The sequence below is a fragment of the Camponotus vicinus genome, unplaced genomic scaffold (assembly GCF_025532165.1).
Source record: "Camponotus vicinus isolate PSW18456_S1 unplaced genomic scaffold, iyCamVici1.0 SCAF_3, whole genome shotgun sequence".
Lineage (NCBI taxonomy): Eukaryota > Metazoa > Arthropoda > Insecta > Hymenoptera > Formicidae > Camponotus > Camponotus vicinus.
The window spans coordinates 6,920,796-6,940,947 of record NW_028141967.1 but is presented as its reverse complement, the minus strand read 5'-3'; the positions used below and the strand labels follow the sequence as shown (position 1 = coordinate 6,940,947).

The following is a 20,152-nucleotide window of genomic DNA, read 5'->3' as shown; positions in this document are numbered from 1 at the left end:
TTGGGAGAAAGTTAAGGAAGAGGCGGGGAAGAAAGGGGGGAGCTCGAGTTGAGAGGCAGGAGGAAGTTTCTGAATGATAGAGGGATATGGGTGGAGGGAGAGGGGGAGCGGGGAGGGGAGGAAGAAACACGGCTGGAGGAGATGGTAAGATGGGAAAGAGAGGTGCAAAGGGCAGAAAGATGGGAGAGAATAAGGGAGTCGAGGTACAACAAATGGTACAAGGAGGTTAAAGGGGAGGGGATACCGGAATACCTAAAGAAAGGATGGGGGGAAAGTAGATGGAGCAGGATAGCGAGGTTCAGGTTGGGGAACGAAATGAGAGAAGGCAGGTACTGGGAGGAGGAGGAGAAAAGAATATGCAGACTGTGCGAGGGAGAGGAGGAGACGTGGGAGCACACATGGGAGCGTTGTAGGGATTGGGGAGAAGGAGAGGGGAGTTGGCAGGAGGCGAGGAGTTGGGTGCTTGGGGAGGGGGGAGAGGGGGAATGGTGGATGAGGGAGATTGAGAGGGATAGAAGTAGGAAGGGATATGTGGAAGACCAGGGATGGAGGGAGAAGGGAGGTGTGAATGAGGAGAGAATGAGAGAGAGTGAGTGGCATGCCGAGGAGAAGGGGGGTAGAAGCAGTTTTAATGGAAATTTGGAGGCAAGAGGAAACGGAAGTCCCTTTTGCGGAGAGGGTGTGTGTGTGTGCGCGCGACGGGTGTGGGTGTGGGCAGATGTAGAGGCAGAAGCCCACAACCACACCACTAGGTTAAGTAGATATAAGTTAGGTTAAGTTAGGATAAGAGGTTATGTAAAATAGATGTAAAGGTTTGGGTACGTTCCTTATAAAAACGCCTTTCAAGTCCTAAGGGGACGAAATAAACTTCATACAATACAATACAATACAATATAAATAAGCGCAAATCTTGTTCGGTTTCTGCTGTCAATTTGCTAGATTGCGTGCGAAGATTTTGCTCGGTTTCTACGAAAATCTGTTTAACCGATGTTGTCAGATTATTGTTTACAGATTCAGTCGCCAGAACACAAGCTTAATGCGGACATAGCTGGCTATGGTTCTGGTGTAAGATTCTGATCGAATCTGCTGCAAATCTGCTGACATTTTGCTTACTGGGTTAGGTCATGTAAAGTTCTAGTTTTTTAAAATGAAAGTACCCTAATTTGTCGATGTAAATCGAATCTTCACAATATTTCACATAAAATTTATAAGGATAAACTAATCAAAAATTGAATTGTTTACGAGATATTTTATACTTTAGGTTGACATAATTTTACATAAACTATAAAATAATTCGTAAAAATATTTATTTTTCGATTATATTTTACTTCAATATTTTTATGTATAGAATATATAATAAGAGGAATCAATTAATGTAAAGAAAACACATAATTGTTCTTAAGAAAAAATATGAAAAAATATGAATTTGCAACGAGCAATTACGTATTTTTTTTTTAAGAACAATTATGGGTTTTTTTAAATACCAATTGATCTTTCATTATTCTGTGCATAAATAAATATTTTACGATATTTTATAGTCTATATAAAATTATATCAACCTATTGTATAAAAATTGTAAACTTAAAATATCTCTAAATTAAAAATATCTCGTAATCTATTCAATTTTTGATTATCCTACCCTTACAATTTAATACGTGGAATATTGTGAAATATTGAGGAATCGATTCTTATCGACAAATTTTCTTATCGACACTTTCTTATCGACACAACCTTTGATTTTCATTACCTTAGCACCTGCACCCAAGATCGAATTAATATTCCTATCTTTTTTCCCCCTCCTACAACTTTTATTTGAAACATTTTTTTGAAAATGCATTGTTTTCGAAATATTATGACGTCTAAGTTAAAATGAGATAACCTGTATATATAATTATCACCATATTATAGTTATTAACATATACATAATGTTATTATTATATACACAAAGAATCAACATATCGTTTGTGAATTAAAAGTTTTATAAAAAATTTCGAAAAAACAATTATATTGAAAAGATTGATATATTTCTGCTGTAGAAAAAATCGGCAATTCAAAATGGAAGAACGTCTTCAGGACGGAAGCGTCAAGGGCCAATATGGTTTTTATGATGCAGAAGGACAACTTCAAATTATCAATTACATCGCAGGCCCTATCGATGGTTATCAAGAACGTCACCATGAAACTATTACCTACAAACCTGAAATTTAATCTTACAAATAATTCCATCATATTAAGATTTCTTTTTTATCGTTAGCCATACTAAATTATGAAATCAGAAGTGAAAAATTTCAACGTGAAAATTTCTTGCAAAAATTAAAACAGCCCGGTAAGCAAAAGGCGCGCAACTTGCCAGCAGATTGGCGACAGATTTCCACAAAAGTTGCTAGCAGATTGGCATCCGTTATGTCCGCAATAGGCTCACGATCTGCAAAATCTGCTCACAGAATTTGACAGCAGATTGTCAGCAAAAACCGAGCAGGACCTACTAACATGACTTGACGTCAAATTGTCGGCAGAAACCGAGCAGGATCTGCGCGCGCGTAATCTGACGGCAGATTGGCAGCAGATCCCGAGCAGAATCTGCAGCTTCTGGTCATTCATATAAATATGTAATATAAATTCAATAAAATTGATTATTATAGATGCTAATAATAAGACTATTATCGGTGAGTTATCGGTTAATTACAATTTTCTTCTAATATAATATATAATATATGTTATATCTAATGTATAATATATATAATATAATATATGTTATATTCTTAATATATGTTATATCTAATGTAATAATATATATAATGTTATCGGTTAATTACAATTTTCTTCTAATATAATATATAATATATGTTATATCTAATGTATAATATATATAATATAATATATGTTATATTCTTAATATATGTTATATCTAATGTAATAATATATATAATAATATATATAATGTAATAATATATATAATATATGTTATATTCTAATATAATATGTAATATATGTTATATCGTAGTTATATCTCACATAGTGAAAGACTAGTTCAATTTAATTAAATTAATAATAAAGTAAATGGTGAAAGTAATTAAATTTAACTTATAAAACTTGAGATATAATTTATTTAGAATTAAATTCTTTTATGCTTCAAATAGGTAGTAAATAAATAATTTTCCATTTATCCTATTGATTCCAATCAGTTTAATATTCTGAATCTCACCTGCTTGTATCAGATATCAGAAATTAAAGTGATAGAAATAGTTACTATATTTTTGATCTTTTAGACCCAGTTCCACAACTTATTCTAACCGAAGTTTAGCTCGTTAAAGGACGATTTACATTGCGTCCAAAGCCCATTGTATCCAATCAGACGTCACATATCAGACATTGGACGCAATGTAAATCCTCCTTTAACGAGTTAAACTTCGGTTAAAGTGAGTTGTGGAATTGGGCCTTATTAATAATCGCGACTTTATATATATTTCTGACAGAAATTTGATTGCAAGTACATCACATAGTGGTAAGCGAAGGAACTATCGAATCAAATGCAGATTGTAGCCAATGTGTCATCAGATCACACATGCCAACCCTGTTTCACTTCTGACATCAATCTGCAGTCAAATTACGCGCACGCAGATCCTGCTTGGTTTCTGCCGATAATCTGATATCAAGTCATGTTAGCAGATCCTGCGCCAATCTGCGTCAGATTATGTGAGCAGGCTCTGCTCGATTTTTGACATTAACTTTGTCAATTTAATCGGTAATAACAGCTTCAGTATCAAATTTGTAGCCTTTTTGCTAACATTAATTGATAGCAGACACTTGGCATGATTTGCTTTCTACAGACTTTGCTATCTGGGAGATTTTTTTTTAGTTTTGTCTTTGAATCTTTTTTTATTATATACAATTTATTTTTTCATGTTTTACATTTTTAACAAAAATTTCCATAATTTGGGAATTAAACTCTTGCTTTATGCTTTAAATAGGCAGTAAACGGATAATTTTCCATTTAGTCTATTGATTCTAATTAATTTAATACTCTAACTCTCATATTCCGCTTGTACGAGGATCAGCAATTAAAGTAATAAAAATAGTTACTGTACTTCTGATCTTTTATTAGTCGCGATTTGCAGATTTTATATCTGTTGCTGACAGAAATTTGGTTGCGAGAAAGTATATCGCCTAGCAAAGGGACTATCGAATTAAATATATGCAAATTTTGCTGCCAATTTACCATCAAATTATGCTCGCAAATCTTGCTTTCTTCTTGGTTTCAATCTTGGTTTCTGTCGACAATTTCACATCAAATTGCATTCCACAGATCTTACGATTTTTGCCGGCAAATGACATCAAACTGCATTGCGCAGATTCCACTTGGTTTTCACTGCTAATCTGCCATGCTAATTCTATGCAAATCCTGCTCAGTTTCTGCTTCTAACTTGCTATCAAATTATGTCGGCAGATTTTGTAGTATTTCTACTAACATTTTGTTATCATTATCAAATATAATATATACAATCTGCAGTCTTTCTGCTGACAATAATTTATTGCAGACACTTAGTAAAATTTGTTAGAACAGACTTGACTGATTGGAAAGATTTAACAGAAGAAATAAATATCGAGAAGATTTTGTTGTGAAAGATAATATATTCTTACATCTTTTAATTGTTACCAATTAATTCCCAAGTAATACATGTAGATGTCCTCTAGAAATCCAATATAATAGACAAAACTGATATCCTACAGACATCCAGTTATCCAGTGGATATTTGTGAGATATTTATATTTTATTGTAATATTTAAAATTTCTAAATTATATTGAATACTTTACATAACATGAAGTAATCATATATGCATATTAAATTTTCATAAAATATATATATATATATATATAATGATATTTTTTAACATCCTACAAATATCGTGGATATTTATCATCATCATATTCAGAATGATCCTGAGGATGTTTCATGTTGTCTAAATTTATAAAATTGGTTATTATTTAATAAATTGGTTACCTGATAAACTTAATTCTATTGTATTTAAAAACCTATGGAGGATTATATTTCGACGTAATACTTATTATATTAATTATAGGTTTTCTTAAATAAATTAATTAAATTAATATATCTACATCATGGAACATTTTAATTACATTACAGCAATGTTACAATCTATTTTGTAAATAAACTCAGCCTTTAAATAAATTCGTTTCATCAGAAAACAAGCAAATTTGAATCTTCCCCTTCTTCCGAAATCTAAGCAGATTCGAAGCGTCAAGAAAATGAATCGTTATATAACGCTCGAAGGACTCCACCAATGAAGTCTCTAGCTTATTAATTCGAGCACGTGGATCAATCTTCTGCACAAGAAACAAATAACTGAAGACGTACGATATAATAGCGTTAGTATTTTCTATAAATTACAAAAATACTTCGTTGTAAAGCATTCTCTATTCTTCAACCTCACACGATGAGAGGCCCGCGAGGCCATTATTACTCGGACCAACTTACCTTGACCATACAAAGATGATTAATCAAATCCGCAAGTGAGGTAATTTCAATAGGAAAGATCACCTAGTGCTCCTAAAGCAGAAAAACGACACGGCTGACCAGCAATTATCTTAGGGTTCTTAGGGTTGCCTGAGCATTTACACAGTGATCCCTTCATGATGCTAAAATAGTCGAGATAGCTGTGATTATGTAAAAAATTAAATTATTCCATCAAGCATCCATACATTGTGTTCACACAATTGTGCAATACAATACCTCTTTATATTTCCTTGCTGGAAAGCAATAAGGCTCACTCCAGTATATTATACATAGAGCTCACTGAACGAAATCTCAGGTCATTATGCCCATGAAAACAGTTTTGGTAAATACTTACCTTTTACCTACTTCAAATGGTTTCGAATTGATTTTGACGACGACCTTGACCTTTAAATCATTGACTCTCCTATCATTTGTTGTTTATTAAAAAGTTATAGAGAAATAAACACATTAACATAAAAACATCTCAATTTCTTTGATTTTCGTATAAAAGTTCCCAGAATTCACGAATACGGAATACATAGCGTGGTTGTTCGTGTCAAAAGAAACAACATTGGTAAAACTGCATATGGCGACGACCTCACCAATTTCGATGATCTTGAAATATGTTTTCAAGGATGTCCCTGATTAATTTGCAAAAAGCCGTCGCTTGTTTATTACAAAGTTATTTACAAAATAAGTTCAATGAACTTATTTTGGACTTATTTTGGAGCATAAATTGCACTCTGAATGGGTTTTCAACTTTTTATGCGAAATGAGGTTCACTCCATATCACGCGCGTGCGCTTCCTGCTTTCAGTGCAAAACTATACAATCTATTATTATATAATTTGACATAGATATTCCACGCAAAACGAGGTTTACATTACTGTTATGCCATCGGTTAATCACTATTTTTAATTGTTTATAATTTTATTAACAACGTGCAATGCCTAAAGTCTTTTGAATATCACTTAGGGACATATTCTTGACAACATATGCCAAGGTCATTGGTAATATGCAGTTTTAGCGCAACACTTTCCTCCGACAAAATTGCGTCTGAACATTATTTTTTAAATGAGAGTAATTTTAAGTTAATAAATAAACGCTTTAGGTTATGCATGAATCAGGACGACGCGCACATAGCGTGTGTGACGTTTGATTATATACATTATTTTATTACTTTGCTAAAGAATTTACAAGAACTATACATAATATTTAAATATCGTTATTTTCAATACAACTTACTTAATAAAAGAACATTTCCTATTTGATATCACCGAACATATCCTATTTGATATTAACGATTAAAAGTAAAATAAATAGATTCGATAACATTATATGAAAAATTTTGGTCCAAAATTATTGCTCAAATATTTAAAAAATTTTTTTGGAAGGGTTGATTAAATGTTTTAAAGCAACAGTCACACCAGAAATGATCCAACACACAATCTTATCTGCAGAGCGAATATGTGTATACAAATGGAAGATTGCATTTCGAGCATATGCTTTAAAACATTTAATCGATCTTTTTCAAAACCAAACAAATTTTTAGAACGTTGGAACAATAATGTTGAATTAAAATTATTCATATACAGGGTGTTGAAAAAAAAGGGTCACATATTTTGATAGCAGGTAGTATTGATCAAAACAAGAAGAAAAGGTCTAATTAACATGGGTCCTAAGACTAATAACTTCAAAGATACAAGCTATTTTGTTATTTGAGCTCTTTGTCATTTTCTTATTAGTCGTGTCATCTTTAGAATGTAATGAACAAAGGAGTAGGGGAGAGTGGGGTACAATGGGGATATCTTTTTTCTAGGTGCCTTAAAAAATAAAAAATAAACAAAGAGAGATAAAGAAACAATTTTTATTTTAATATGAAATGTAATCATTTATCTTCCATAAAAAAACTGAAGTAAAGAAACTGAATGTATGATAACAAAATAAAAACTCTTTTTTTACAAAAAACAAAAATTTTTATATGTACATTCAGTTTCTTTACTTCAGTTTTTTTATGGAAGATAAATGATTACATTTCATATTAAAATAAAAATTGTTTCTTTATCTCTCTTTGTTTATTTTTTATTTTTTAAGGCACCTAGAAAAAAGATATCCCCACTGTACCCCACTCTCCCCTACTCCTTTGTTCATTACATTCTAAAGATGACACGACTAATAAGAAAATGACAAAGAGCTCAAATAACAAAATAGCTTGTATCTTTGAAGATATTAGTCTTAGGACCCATGTTAATTAGACCTTTTCTTCTTGTTTTGATCAATACTACCTGCTATCAAAATATGTGACCCTTTTTTTTTCAACACCCTGTATATTGTTGTGTCGAATCTACTTATTTTATTTTCAGTCATTGCTTCGATGATATCAAATAGAAAATGTTCGCTTATTAAATAAATTGTATTAAAAACTAATATTTAGATATCACGTAGTTCTTGTAAAACCTTTAGCAAAATAGTAAAATAGTCATAAAAAACTTTATCAAAAGGCAAATAAAACCACAGGCGTTGAAGAACGACGCAAATAACATTCATATCAAAAATTAATTATTGTATATTAAATGATAAAGAATAACATATAATTATTTTTTAAAAAAAGATATAAAGATGCTTGATCGAGAATTCAATGTAGAAAAAATGCAGATATTTCGATCCTCTCCGGATCCTTCTCAATGCCAATCGCAGAAAAAACAATTCAAAAATGTACAAAAATATAGCACAATGTCAGATATAAAAATCTCGAATCGCTACCATACAATGTTAAAAATTGAGATTAAAGTCATGGATAAATGTACAACAGGCCTGGCCACGCAGAGCACGCGGAGAGGAGAACGTGCCACCTCTCCGCGCGGCTGTCTCTTCCCGTCTTTTCTCTCTGGCCACTCGATAAAGGGTTCGAGGGGCCAAAGAGGAAAGACGGGAAGAGACAGCCGTGCGGAGAGGTGGCACGTTCTCCTTTCCGCGTGCTCTGCGTGGCCAGGTCTGATGTACAATATAAAATAAATCTCGCAAATGAAAAATACATAACGCAATGGAAATGCTCGAGGGGTCGCGAGTCACTCACCTGTGCTCCAAAACGCAGATCGGAGCCGTGCGGAAAAAATGAGATAAAAAATAGTCGATACAGTAAAATAGTATATATGCTCAAACGACATGCCGTGCGCGTACCACCCTTGATTTAATACGTGACTTAAAATGCTTATTCATTAATTTAAAGTTGCTCATTTAAAAAGTAATGTTCAAACGACGCAATTTTGTCAGAAAAAAAATTGCTCTTTTTGGCACGAACAATCACGTTGTATATTCCGCGTCTGCGAGTTCTAGGACATCTTGTATATATTTTGAGATTATGATTACATAAAAATGTCATTGAACAAAAAAACGAATATGATAACAATATTGGAAAAAAATGAATATGATAACAACTTTTTAATGTTATTCTAGGTCATAATCCTAACATATATACAAAGAACAAAGCATGTAAATGTTATTTACATATTTAACCCATAGTGAAATCTTACGATAACAGATCTCGTTTCACACTGAAAGCACAAGGCAATAATCGCACGAATTTACATAGGTTTTCAACTTTTCTAAATAAGGTCTATTATCGTACGGTTGTACATGTTTCCAACTTTCCAAGCAAAGTAAAGTTCTCTCCATATTGCCTTGTGTTTTCAATGCGAAAGAATATTGCCTCAGCTAAGAATATATTCTTTCAATATGAAAAATGGATGTATAAATTGTGAAACTTTTTTTATATTTTTTTAATAAACAACGAGTAACGGAAAAGTTCAAGTTTCTTAGAGATCAAGAGGTCAACATCAATTGTTAATTGGAAGTTATTTGGGGCGGCCTGTGTAAAGGTAAATATTTACCCATTGTTTCATATTTTCATTAATGACACCATATACCCACATTGCATAAGATTTCCATAGGACATCCTAATTTGATCGAAAGGATCCCATTTTGATCCAAATTAAAAAGTCTATAGGATTACTTGAGGATATCTCGTATAACGTAAGATCTCCGTCGGACATCTTGATTTGATCGAATAATCTAAACAATATAGACAATAAAAAATCATCCGTAGGATTTCCTGAGAATATATTTCTGATTGTCATATATATATATATATATATATATATATATATATATATATATATATATATATATATATATATATGATCACTAGTTTGTTCGTTTACCACTACGCGACGCTTCTTTCTCGCATTTAAGTTTAATCATAAGAATTATATAATGCTTGCAAAAGGCGACAAATATGATTAAAAATATTTTATGCTTATATTATATGCTTCAATTTAATGTCCGACGCAACCTCAGTGAGGAACTTCAGATATTAAATTGATTTTATAAATCGGACGAATAACAAATTTGTCCGGCAAATAAATAATAAAAATGTTTAACATCTTCAGAGTTTCAGATACAAATAATTCAGTTTTAAAAAAGCAATAAAACAGTATTAATAATTATATAAATTTTATAGATAGCGCTATCAAATATATAAATTTCCATTTTAAAAAATTGAAACGTCATTGATTTTATTTTAGCGACACTATTTAAGATTACTGTTCTATTGATTTTTTTAAACTATACTGCATAAAATATTTTGCATAAAATATTTTTTCAAAAAAAGTATTTGGTTCGAGATATTTTAAATAGACATTTAAAACAGATTCGTATATTTAATGATTTCTTCTGGATCAGTTTAGGACAATGAGAAAGACATTTTAAACCTCCAGTGGATATTGTTGGGATTTAATTTTGTTATGTAAGTCATCCTAGGGATATCTATTTTTGGATCTCCTAAGAATAACATGAAAGCGGACATTCAGATATCCTCAGTATATCCTAAGTATGTCTTACGGTTTTACACAGATATCCTTCGGATAATTAAAAGTTTTTGAAGTATATCCGGTGGTCGTACCTAGGATCAACTTTTGCTATGTGGGTACAGTGTGTCCTAGCTATCATGTGCAAAAAAATCATAAGTAGATCTCGTTAAACGAACTAAAAAGTCCCATACCATTTTGCAAACCACGTAAAATTTTGAGATATTAATTAAAGAAGATCGTCCAATCTGTGCGAGTATAAGCGCGCGATGACAAAATCTGGCCATCGACTTATAACAGGCGAGCGTCCGCTGTAGAGAGAGAGGTATTACATAGGAGGCCTATTTTGTCTCTCTTGCTAGCATCTTATTGATAGCTTTTTCGATATATCGATGAAAATTACCAATGAGATGCTAGCAAAAGAAACAGACATAGGCATCTCATATAATCTCTCTCTCTCTCTCTCTCTCTCTCTCTCTCTCTCTCTCTCTCTCTCTCTCTCTCTCTCTCTCTCTCTCTCTCTCTCTCTCTCTCTCTCTCTCTCTCTCCCCCTCTCTCTCTCCCCTCTCTCTCTCCCTCCCTCCCTCCCTCTCCCTCCCTCCCTCCCTCTCCCTCCCTCCCTCACCCCCTCCCTCACCCCCTCCCTCACCCCCTCCCTCACCCCCTCCCTCCCTCCCTCACCCCCTCCCTCCCTCACACCCCTCCCTCCCTCCCCCCTCCCTCCCTCTTTCCTCTCCCCCTCCCGCCCCTCCCTCCCTCTCCCTCCCCCCTCCTATCTCTCCCCCTCCCTCTCTCTCTCCCTCCCCCTCCCCTCTCCCTCTCCCTCTCTCTCTCTCTCTCTACAGCGGGCGCTCGCTTGTCTATCGCGATGCTCACAATCAGTTCTATAAGTTGATGGATCCGGCCCACTGTAACCTGATTCTAAACGCGCGACGAAGCGGTAAGTGGGGAGATAGTCTGTTAAATTTATCTTCTGTAGCAATATATATAAAAAAAATTAGAACATAGAAAAAATATACATAATTTTATTTAAAAAAATGTCAATAACAACTATATGACAAATCTTATGACTTTGTAAGCTTTCGTTTCTTTATTAGTTGAGCTTCCATTTTCCACTAATATCTTTGATGTTCTGAATCATTAATTTTTCTATGATTGTCGTCAGAGATCTTGATTTAATCCTTTCGCTGTTGTAAGCGCCTTTAGGTGTTCAATATTTTTATTATTATTATTCAAATATCTTCATACTAGTAACTAATACGCTTTACGCGACAGCGAAAAGTTTATAAAATTTTATAAACTTTGTCGCGTATCAGTCACGGCTAAATATGTGTCGTCTATCACACGCGCTCCGCATTAAATTCCATCGCAGTGAAAAAATTAAAATTCCGGAAAAAAAAATTTTTGACATATGCTGTCAAAGCCATCCTCCTAAATAACATTCAAAAGATTTTAGCCATCGGTCGTTGTTTATTAGAAAGTTATTAAAATAATTATAGGTATAACGTACATTTTTGACATTGTATATATAGAATCATACAGAAACAGTCATGAGAATACTGTTACGTTTCTCTTTATAACCGAACATTTTGTATATAAACAGAAATGTTATTACAAGAATTCCCTACTTTCTCCTCAGTATTTTATTCTCTACTTATCTTCCTTCAGTATTCTTCGTATTTATACACTTTTTTGATATTATGAAAAATGTATCCAATAAATAATAACTAAATCGTTATTAAAATTATATTACTAGATTATTATTTATCTCTCATAGCGAAAATTAGTGGAGCCATCAGTGCGCTCACGAACATTATCAGGCACGTGGCCACGCTCACTGACGTGCGCCCGCCTAAAGGTGCTAATTGGCGCAACTTTACTTAATAATTACTGCTTTATTAAGTATTATAGAAAAAAATGGTTCAGGACTTTTCGACTCGATTTTTAATCAGGAATAAGTTTGCTTAGTGGGAGCTTTTTAAGTTACATCCTGTATATACAGGACTTCATTCCAAAATACCAAATTCCGAAATACAGGGTGTTTTGGTATTTCGGAACAAAGTAAAGTAGATCTCGTTAAACTGAACTAAAAAGTCTTTTATTATTTTACAAAAACCACTCTCTTCCCACTCACCGCGTCGCCGCGCGCCGCCGCCATCAAGATACAGTAAGATCGCCTTCGCCGCCGCGCGCTTCTAGCTACGCGCATTGGCCGATCTTTTTTAATTAATATCTCGAAATTTTATGTGGTTTTTGTAAAATAATAAAAGACTTTTTAGTTCAGTTTAACGAGATCCACTTATGGCTTTACTTTGTTCCGAGATACCGGGAACATTCCGTATATAATTGGTAATTGTGCATAAAAGGGGCCCCCTCTCCGATTTGCTTTATTTTTAAATATGTTATAGGGGAGATCTTCCCGATTAATTTCGTTATATACATATAAGGATCGGACTCAAATAGTTTTGGAGATATAGGCTGAAAAAGGATAAAAATAATAAATACAAAAATTCGCGTGGAAAGTCGCAAATGTAGATATTATAATTTTACCATGTCATATACCCAGATAACCAAATCTGTTAGAACAGATTTTCGTCAAATGCCCATTATAAATTTTAAAGGCAGAAAGATTACAGTTTGTATAAAGAAACTGATATATTCGATTATGTTGCCAGCATGTCAGCAGAAATACAACAAAATCTGTTCACATGACTAAACAAAAGATTGTCAGAAACAAGCAGAATTTGTTGATATAACTGACGGCAGATTGATAGCAGAAATTGAACAGGATCTGTACGGCGCAATTTGACAACCGATTGTCGGCAGAAACCGAGCAGGATCTGCGCAGTGAAATTTGATATCAAATTCTCGGCAGATATAGAGTAGAGCCTGCTGATATAACTGACGGCAGATTGATGGCAGAAATTAAATAGGATTTGTGCGACGCAATTTGACAACAGATTGTCGGCAGAAACCGAGCAGGATCTGCGCAATGAAATTTGATGTCAAATTATCGGCAGAAATCGAGTAAAGCTTGCAGATATAACTGACGGCAGATTGATAGCAGAAATTTAACAGGATCTGTGAGGCGCAATTTGATAGCAAATTGATAATAAAAATCGAGCAGGATCTGCGCACACAATCTCTGATAGCAGATTGACGGCAGAAACGGAACAAGGTTTGCATGATTTGATAGTTCCCTCACTTACCGCTACGTGAGCTGTACTTTCTCGTAATCTAATTTCTGTCAGAAATATATATAAAGTCACGAATATGAATAAAAGACTAAAAATATAGTAATTATCATTTTAATTTCTATCACTTTAATTTTCATCTGATACAAGCAGATGAGATTCAGAATATTAAACTGATTGGAATCAATATGATAAATGGAAAATTATTCATGTACTGCCTATTTGAGGCATAAAGCAAGAATTTAATTCTAAATAAATTACATCTGCAGTTTTACAAGTTACATTTACTTTTATCATTTACTTTATTATTAATTTAATTAAATTGAATTAGTCCTTCGCTATATGAGATATAATTACGATATAACAATATTACATTAACATATATTACGATATAACATATGACATATATGTCATTTTAGAAGAAAATTGTAATTAACTTGCCGATAATATTCTTATTTAGCATCTGTAATAATCAATTTTGTTGCATTTATATAACATTAATAAAAGTAAGCGCAAATCTTGTGCAGCTTCTGCCGTCAATTTGCCATCAAGTTGCATGTGCAGATTCTGCTCGGTTTCTGCTGGCAATCTAACATCAAATTACATCGCGCAGATCCTGCTCGGTTTTTGCCGAGTTTGTTGACAGGTTATGTTTTACAGACTCTGTCGCCAAAACAAAAGCTTAATGCGGACACAGATGGCTACGGTTCTGGTGTGGGATTCTGATCGAATTTGCTGCCAATCTGCTGACAACCTGCTAACATTTTGCTTACTGGATATGTTTAAGAAGAAATATATTTAACAGAATATATGTAAACTTTGCTTTTTCTTGCAAAGTACATGCGGAGACACCGCATATTCCGCCCCCCCTACGATGGGGCTCCACTTTCGGAAGATATAACCTAACCCAACCTGTGTCTGAAGTGCAGGAAATACCTTGATATATGACATTTCGCTTTACATGGTTCATATGGTTTATTATGGTTTATTAAGTTTGTAACTTTCTATGCGAAGCTAGGTATATTTCACACTTCAGACACGGGTTAGGTTAGGTTATATCTTCCGAAAGTGGAGCCCCCCGTAGGGGCGGCGGAACATGCGGTGTCCCCGCATGTACTTTGCAAGACAAAGCAAAGTTTACAAATACATATATTCTATTAAAATTATTTTTGTATTTATTATTTTTATCCTTTTTCAGCCTATATTTCCAAAACTATTTGAGTCCGACCCTTATATATACAGGGTGTTCGGAAATTCAACGACAAATTTTCAGAGATTGTCGGAAGCAACATAAGAATCATTTTTTGCAAATGAACCTGGAGTCGGAAACGTGTCATTACATCGCTACGGCATACGGAGTGTTCGAAAGAGTCGGGACCTCGAAATATAAAAAAAAATAGAAATTTTACAAAAAATTGTTTCAAACAAAAGTTGTAGGGTGTAAAAAGGTCTATTTACTGGCGCTATGTGTTTGACCTTGGATGGCGTCGCCAAGGTCACGACAAGGCCACCTTGAATTTTTGAAATGGAACCCTCCACTTTTTATTGCATATTCTTGTAGCCCTTGTCGTGACCTTGGCGACGCCATCCAAGATCAAACACATGGCGATTTCAAAATAAAGCAAATCGAAGAGGGGGCTCCTTTTATGCATAATTACCATATAATTTTATAGATTTTTCATTTTATATGAAAACATATCGTTTATAATATCACGATTGTTGCATAAGTATAAGCGCAAACTTTCTTTTTTATCATTTTAAGAAGAGTATTGCAATCAACATTAAATCAATTAATAAATTGATGTACATGTGAAATAATTGAGACTGATTAACAAATAACATTTGTTATGACAGTTTTTGAATTATACAAGATGTGAGATACATAATATTTGATAAGTACATGTCATACAATTCACAAAATTGGTAGGAAATATAATATTGGAAGAAAATATGATAAATATTTACCTTTACACATCCAGCCCCAAATGACTTGACCTTGACATATATTGTCAAGGTCACTGCCCTGAGTAACATCCAAAAAGTTTTGGCGTCGCTCGTTGTTTATTAAAAAGTTATAAACAAAAAAAAAGTTTCACGAATTTCACGTAACCTTTAAACATCTTGTGCACTTTCTACCAACGTCGTTTAACTTTAATCTTAGCTTAACTCACTCTTTGTCTCCTTCTAACTGTTCCTTTAGAAAGAGACAAAAAATGAGTTAAGCTAAGATTAAAGTTAAGCGGCGTTGGTAGAAACGGCCATTAATGGAATGTTTTTTTTTACATATACGCGGTTATTTAATTATTTTTTAATTATTCATTTTTAATAAGAAATATCTAATAAATTATTTAGAGGTGGTATGGAGTGGATCTCGTTTTGTGTGGAAAATTGCAAACCTATGTGGAAGCATACAATAATAGACCTCGCTTCGCACTGACTCAGAGATGGTGTGGGGTGGACCTCGCTTCACGTGGAAAGTTGCAAACTTATATGAAATCAAATCTATGTAGAACTGTATAATAGGGATCTATTATTGTATGATTTCACATAGGTTTGTAACTTTCCACGTGAAGGTCCATCCCACATCATCCCTGAGTCAATGAGAAATAAGGTCTATTATTGTACAGTTCTACATAGGTTTGCAACTTTCCACGTGAAGCGAGGTTTATTATTATACACTTCTACAGGGGTTTGCAACATTCCACACAAAACGAGGTCCTCAATTATAATCGATATACATTCGTCAACAAAATTACCGCATAGGTAATTAATTTTCGCATAGCTTCAAATAAGTATAACTCCGTCAAAAATTGTTGTATTTGAAAATTCTTTTTTCATTCTCAAGCTTAAAAAGCCTCTATTTTAAAATCATTTGTCAGATCTAGAATTTATCCTCCCCCCTCTCGTCATCTCCTTAAAAATAAGAACGTGTTTAGTCTCCAAAAAGTTGCATAATTTGACGCATTCCACGGGGTGGAATAAATTTTTTCCACAAATTTCATGATAGTCATGTAAAATATGGACTTTTATGTATGAATTGAAAAAAAAATTAAGTTTGCACGATTTCTTTTCGCGGAGTTACGCCACATCAAAGTTACCTATACATTTTTGTTCATTTACCGCCAACATTAGCATTACCTGATGCGCATCAGGAGGAGGTTGCTAGTCAGATTTGGAGCATCGTGTGTGTGTGTGTGTGTGTGTGTTGGAGGACGGAATGTGGAAATGTTCACATTTAAAAATGTGTATTGTTGCCTTGTCTTCGGATAATCTCTTGCAGACGCTCATGCTCATATTGTTGTTGGCTCTAATTATTGCCTGAAGAATTTCATTCCATATTTGATTTAGCGTTGTGATCATTTCCATATTCTCATCCTCCAACACACACACACATACACCCGCACACGCACACATGCACACACGCACGCACACACACAATGTTGGCGGTAAATGAATAAAAATGTATAGGTAACTTTGATGTGTTGTAACTCCGCGAAAAAAAATCGCACAAACTTCATTTTTTTTTCAATTCACACATAAAAGTCCATATTTTATGATGACTATCATGAAATTTGCGAAAAAAATTTATTCCACCCAGTGGAATGCGTCAAATTGTGCAATTTTTTTTACAGACGAAACACGTCCTTACTTTTAAGGAGATGACGAGAGAGAGGGAGAATAAATTCTAAATCTGACAAATAATTTTTAAAATAGAGGTTTTAAGCTTGAGAATGAAAAAAAAAATTTCAAATACAACCATTTTTGGCGGAGTTATACTTATTTGAAGTTATGCGAAAATTTGTCATGAAATTACCTATGCGATAATTTTGTTTACGAGCGTATATGCAAAGGTCAAAGAAATTGAGATGTTCTTCAATACGTTTATTCCTTTATAATTTTCAATACGAAAGGTCTATTATTGTACATGGTGTCCAAAAATTCTGTGAACCTTATAAAACTTCTTTTGTTTATAACTTTTTAATAAATAACGAGCGACGCTTAAAACCTTTCGGATGTTACTCAGGGCAGTGACCTTGATAATATATGTCAAGGTCAAGTCATTTGAGGCTGGATGTGTAAAGGTAAATATTTAGCAGAGGATTGAACCTGCAGTATTCAACAATAACGATCGCTACATTTAAAAAAAAATGTCAATGCAAAATGAATATAAATATTATATAACAATATCAACCGCATATGCATACGCAATAATAAATTATTCATGGAAAGTTATGGAATAAAGTTTTTGCATTTTATATATATTTTATTTTCATGAAAGTAATTTTAGTGGATTTTTTAGATATCTTTCTGTTAAAATAATAATACATCAAATAGCTTAGATACTTTTAAAAAAAAAATCTCAATTTAAATTTTCATCAAAATAAAATACAAAAATGTCAAAATTTTATTAATTTTTATTAGATAAAATTACTTATGTAAATTATTTAGTACTATTATATGTCAGATAACAAGATTTCGCCGACTTAATAAAATTACGAGAGTAACTCACAATCATAAAATAAAACAAAAAGCTTGCTTATGTGCGTGCACGCATACACACACACACACACACACAAAATCATACCCAAGATATTCCACTATAAATGAACATACCTTTTTAAACTAAAAGAGATAGATCATAACATACACATACCAACGCATGCAACACACACACACACACATTTATATTCAATTAAATAGTTCAAACTGAACTCTATTGTAAGTATAATGATTACTTTCAAAAATTATATGTGTTAGAAGAACGAAAAGATATTAATAATATTTTTATTATGCATATCTGTATATATATGTTTGTATATACATACACATATATACGGTGTAACAGATTACCCGTATTACCCACACAGCACATGATATCATTCGAATATTTTATACTCATACTGTAAATATACGTTACAGATGTAATATACTGAGAATAATCCCATAACATCTCTTGTTATTATTATATATTATTTTTCATATATTCTCAGAATATACTTTGAATATCTCGTATTAGTATATTCTTTCTCGTATATTTTCAGGATGCTCTATAATATTGCATGTGTTTCCTCATTTTGCCGCTACGCGCGCCACCAAACTCGTACTTAATTTTTGGTGAAATGGACATAAAGGACTGGTACTAACATGAGTTCCAAAGTTTCTTCTTTTTTCTTTTTAGTCAGTTTAATTTATAATAAACTGACTTAATTTAAAATTTTTCATTTGTTTAGTAGTTTAGTTGTTCTGCATTCCTTGTTGGGATTCAGAATATTAAAAAGATTATTTGAAATTAAAATGAGAAATAATCCATTTACTGCGTTTATTAAAGTATTTCTATTGCCGAGTGTACTTACATGATTGTACATAGATTATCGAGATAAATATTTCAATAAGAATCATTTAATAAACACTAATAGGTGTTTTTTAAACGTTTTATATTCATCTATTAGAAATAACATTTTGTCTGAAGCTTTATTTATAAAGTAAATAATTTTACATTTTTATTTATTTTTTACATGAAGAATCTATTTTTTATTCTATATATAGTCCAACTGTCTTCTATATTCATATATGATTTATTAATGTAAAAATATGCTTAAAATATTCTAAAAATATACTCATAATATACCAAGAAATATTCTGAGTATATACTGAGTAGGTTTCTAAGGCAGACATAGGAACATCCTCCGTACATTCTCAAAATATCATAGTACGTATATCGAATATTAGTGGGATATACACAATCTACGTTTGCGATATACTGAGTACATACTTAGGATCTACCTGTGCTGTATGGGTAGGTGTTCTATTTCGAAAAATATAGTGTTCTTTTTCGTGAAAAATGTTTCATACAAAAGCTATGGGGTTTTAAGTGACGCATATTATATAATATTAATAACCTTGAATAACGTTGTTAAATAAAGATCACTTTGAAATTTTGAAATGGAAACCCACATTTTTATTGGATAATAAGTGCTTTCCGAGTTATAAGGCCTGAAACTTACAATACAGCATTAGCTTTAGGTATACTGCGTGGAAATTACACGGTTGAATTTACATTTTTTTATGTTTTTATGTATATGTGATAAACATAAAATAAACAATAGAGATGCAAATCCGATTACGCAACTTCCACACAATATACTTTAGGCTAATACCGGCGATACTGTAACTTTCAAGTCTCATAACTGGAAAGTATTTAATAAAAAATTAGTTTATTATATATAACATTTAAAAACTCACGAAATAAGCTGCAGAAAAATCCAAAAAATGGAGTTTTTATTTTAAAATTTCAAGATGATTTTTACGTAATCTTGACGACGTTATGCAAAGTCATATCAATATTGACTATGTAATACATCACTTAAAACTTAACTTTTATATTAAACATTTTTCATGAAAATGCATATTTTTCGAGAGAAACAAAAACCGCATGATATGGACACTTTGTTAAGTTCTGTATATATCATGGTCTATCTCCTTAACAAGTTTAAAAAATAAGAAGAAATATCCAATTATGGTAATATATCATATATATATATATATATATATATATATGTGTATATATGTATATATAT

The 20,152-nt window shown here is 32.7% G+C and overlaps 2 protein-coding genes across 12 annotated transcripts in view; one reads left to right on the top strand and one right to left on the bottom strand.

Annotated features, from left to right (window-relative positions):
• The window catches only part of LOC145968905 (uncharacterized), a 49,003-nt gene extending 46,308 nt beyond the window's left edge, over positions 1-2,695 (top strand). Inside the window, exon 3 of the mRNA XM_083094794.1 lies at positions 2,037-2,695. Coding sequence (XP_082950920.1) covers positions 2,037-2,208 — 172 coding nt within the window. The 3' untranslated portion in view covers positions 2,209-2,695. The remainder of the gene's footprint in view (positions 1-2,036) is intronic.
• A 1,917-nt stretch (positions 2,696-4,612) lies between these two features.
• The window catches only part of LOC145968899 (1-acyl-sn-glycerol-3-phosphate acyltransferase gamma), a 49,952-nt gene continuing 34,412 nt past the window's right edge, over positions 4,613-20,152 (bottom strand). For 5 of the 11 annotated variants that reach the window (XM_083094777.1, XM_083094778.1, XM_083094774.1 and 2 more), the window contains one exon: positions 11,386-11,580. In XM_083094777.1, coding sequence (XP_082950903.1) covers positions 11,474-11,580 — 107 coding nt within the window. In that variant the 3' untranslated portion in view covers positions 11,386-11,473. Of the gene's footprint in view, positions 5,660-8,492; positions 9,587-11,385; positions 11,581-20,152 lie in introns of those variants that run through there. The other 6 variants (XR_014437913.1, XR_014437912.1, XR_014437914.1 and 3 more) reach the window with 6 other exon arrangements.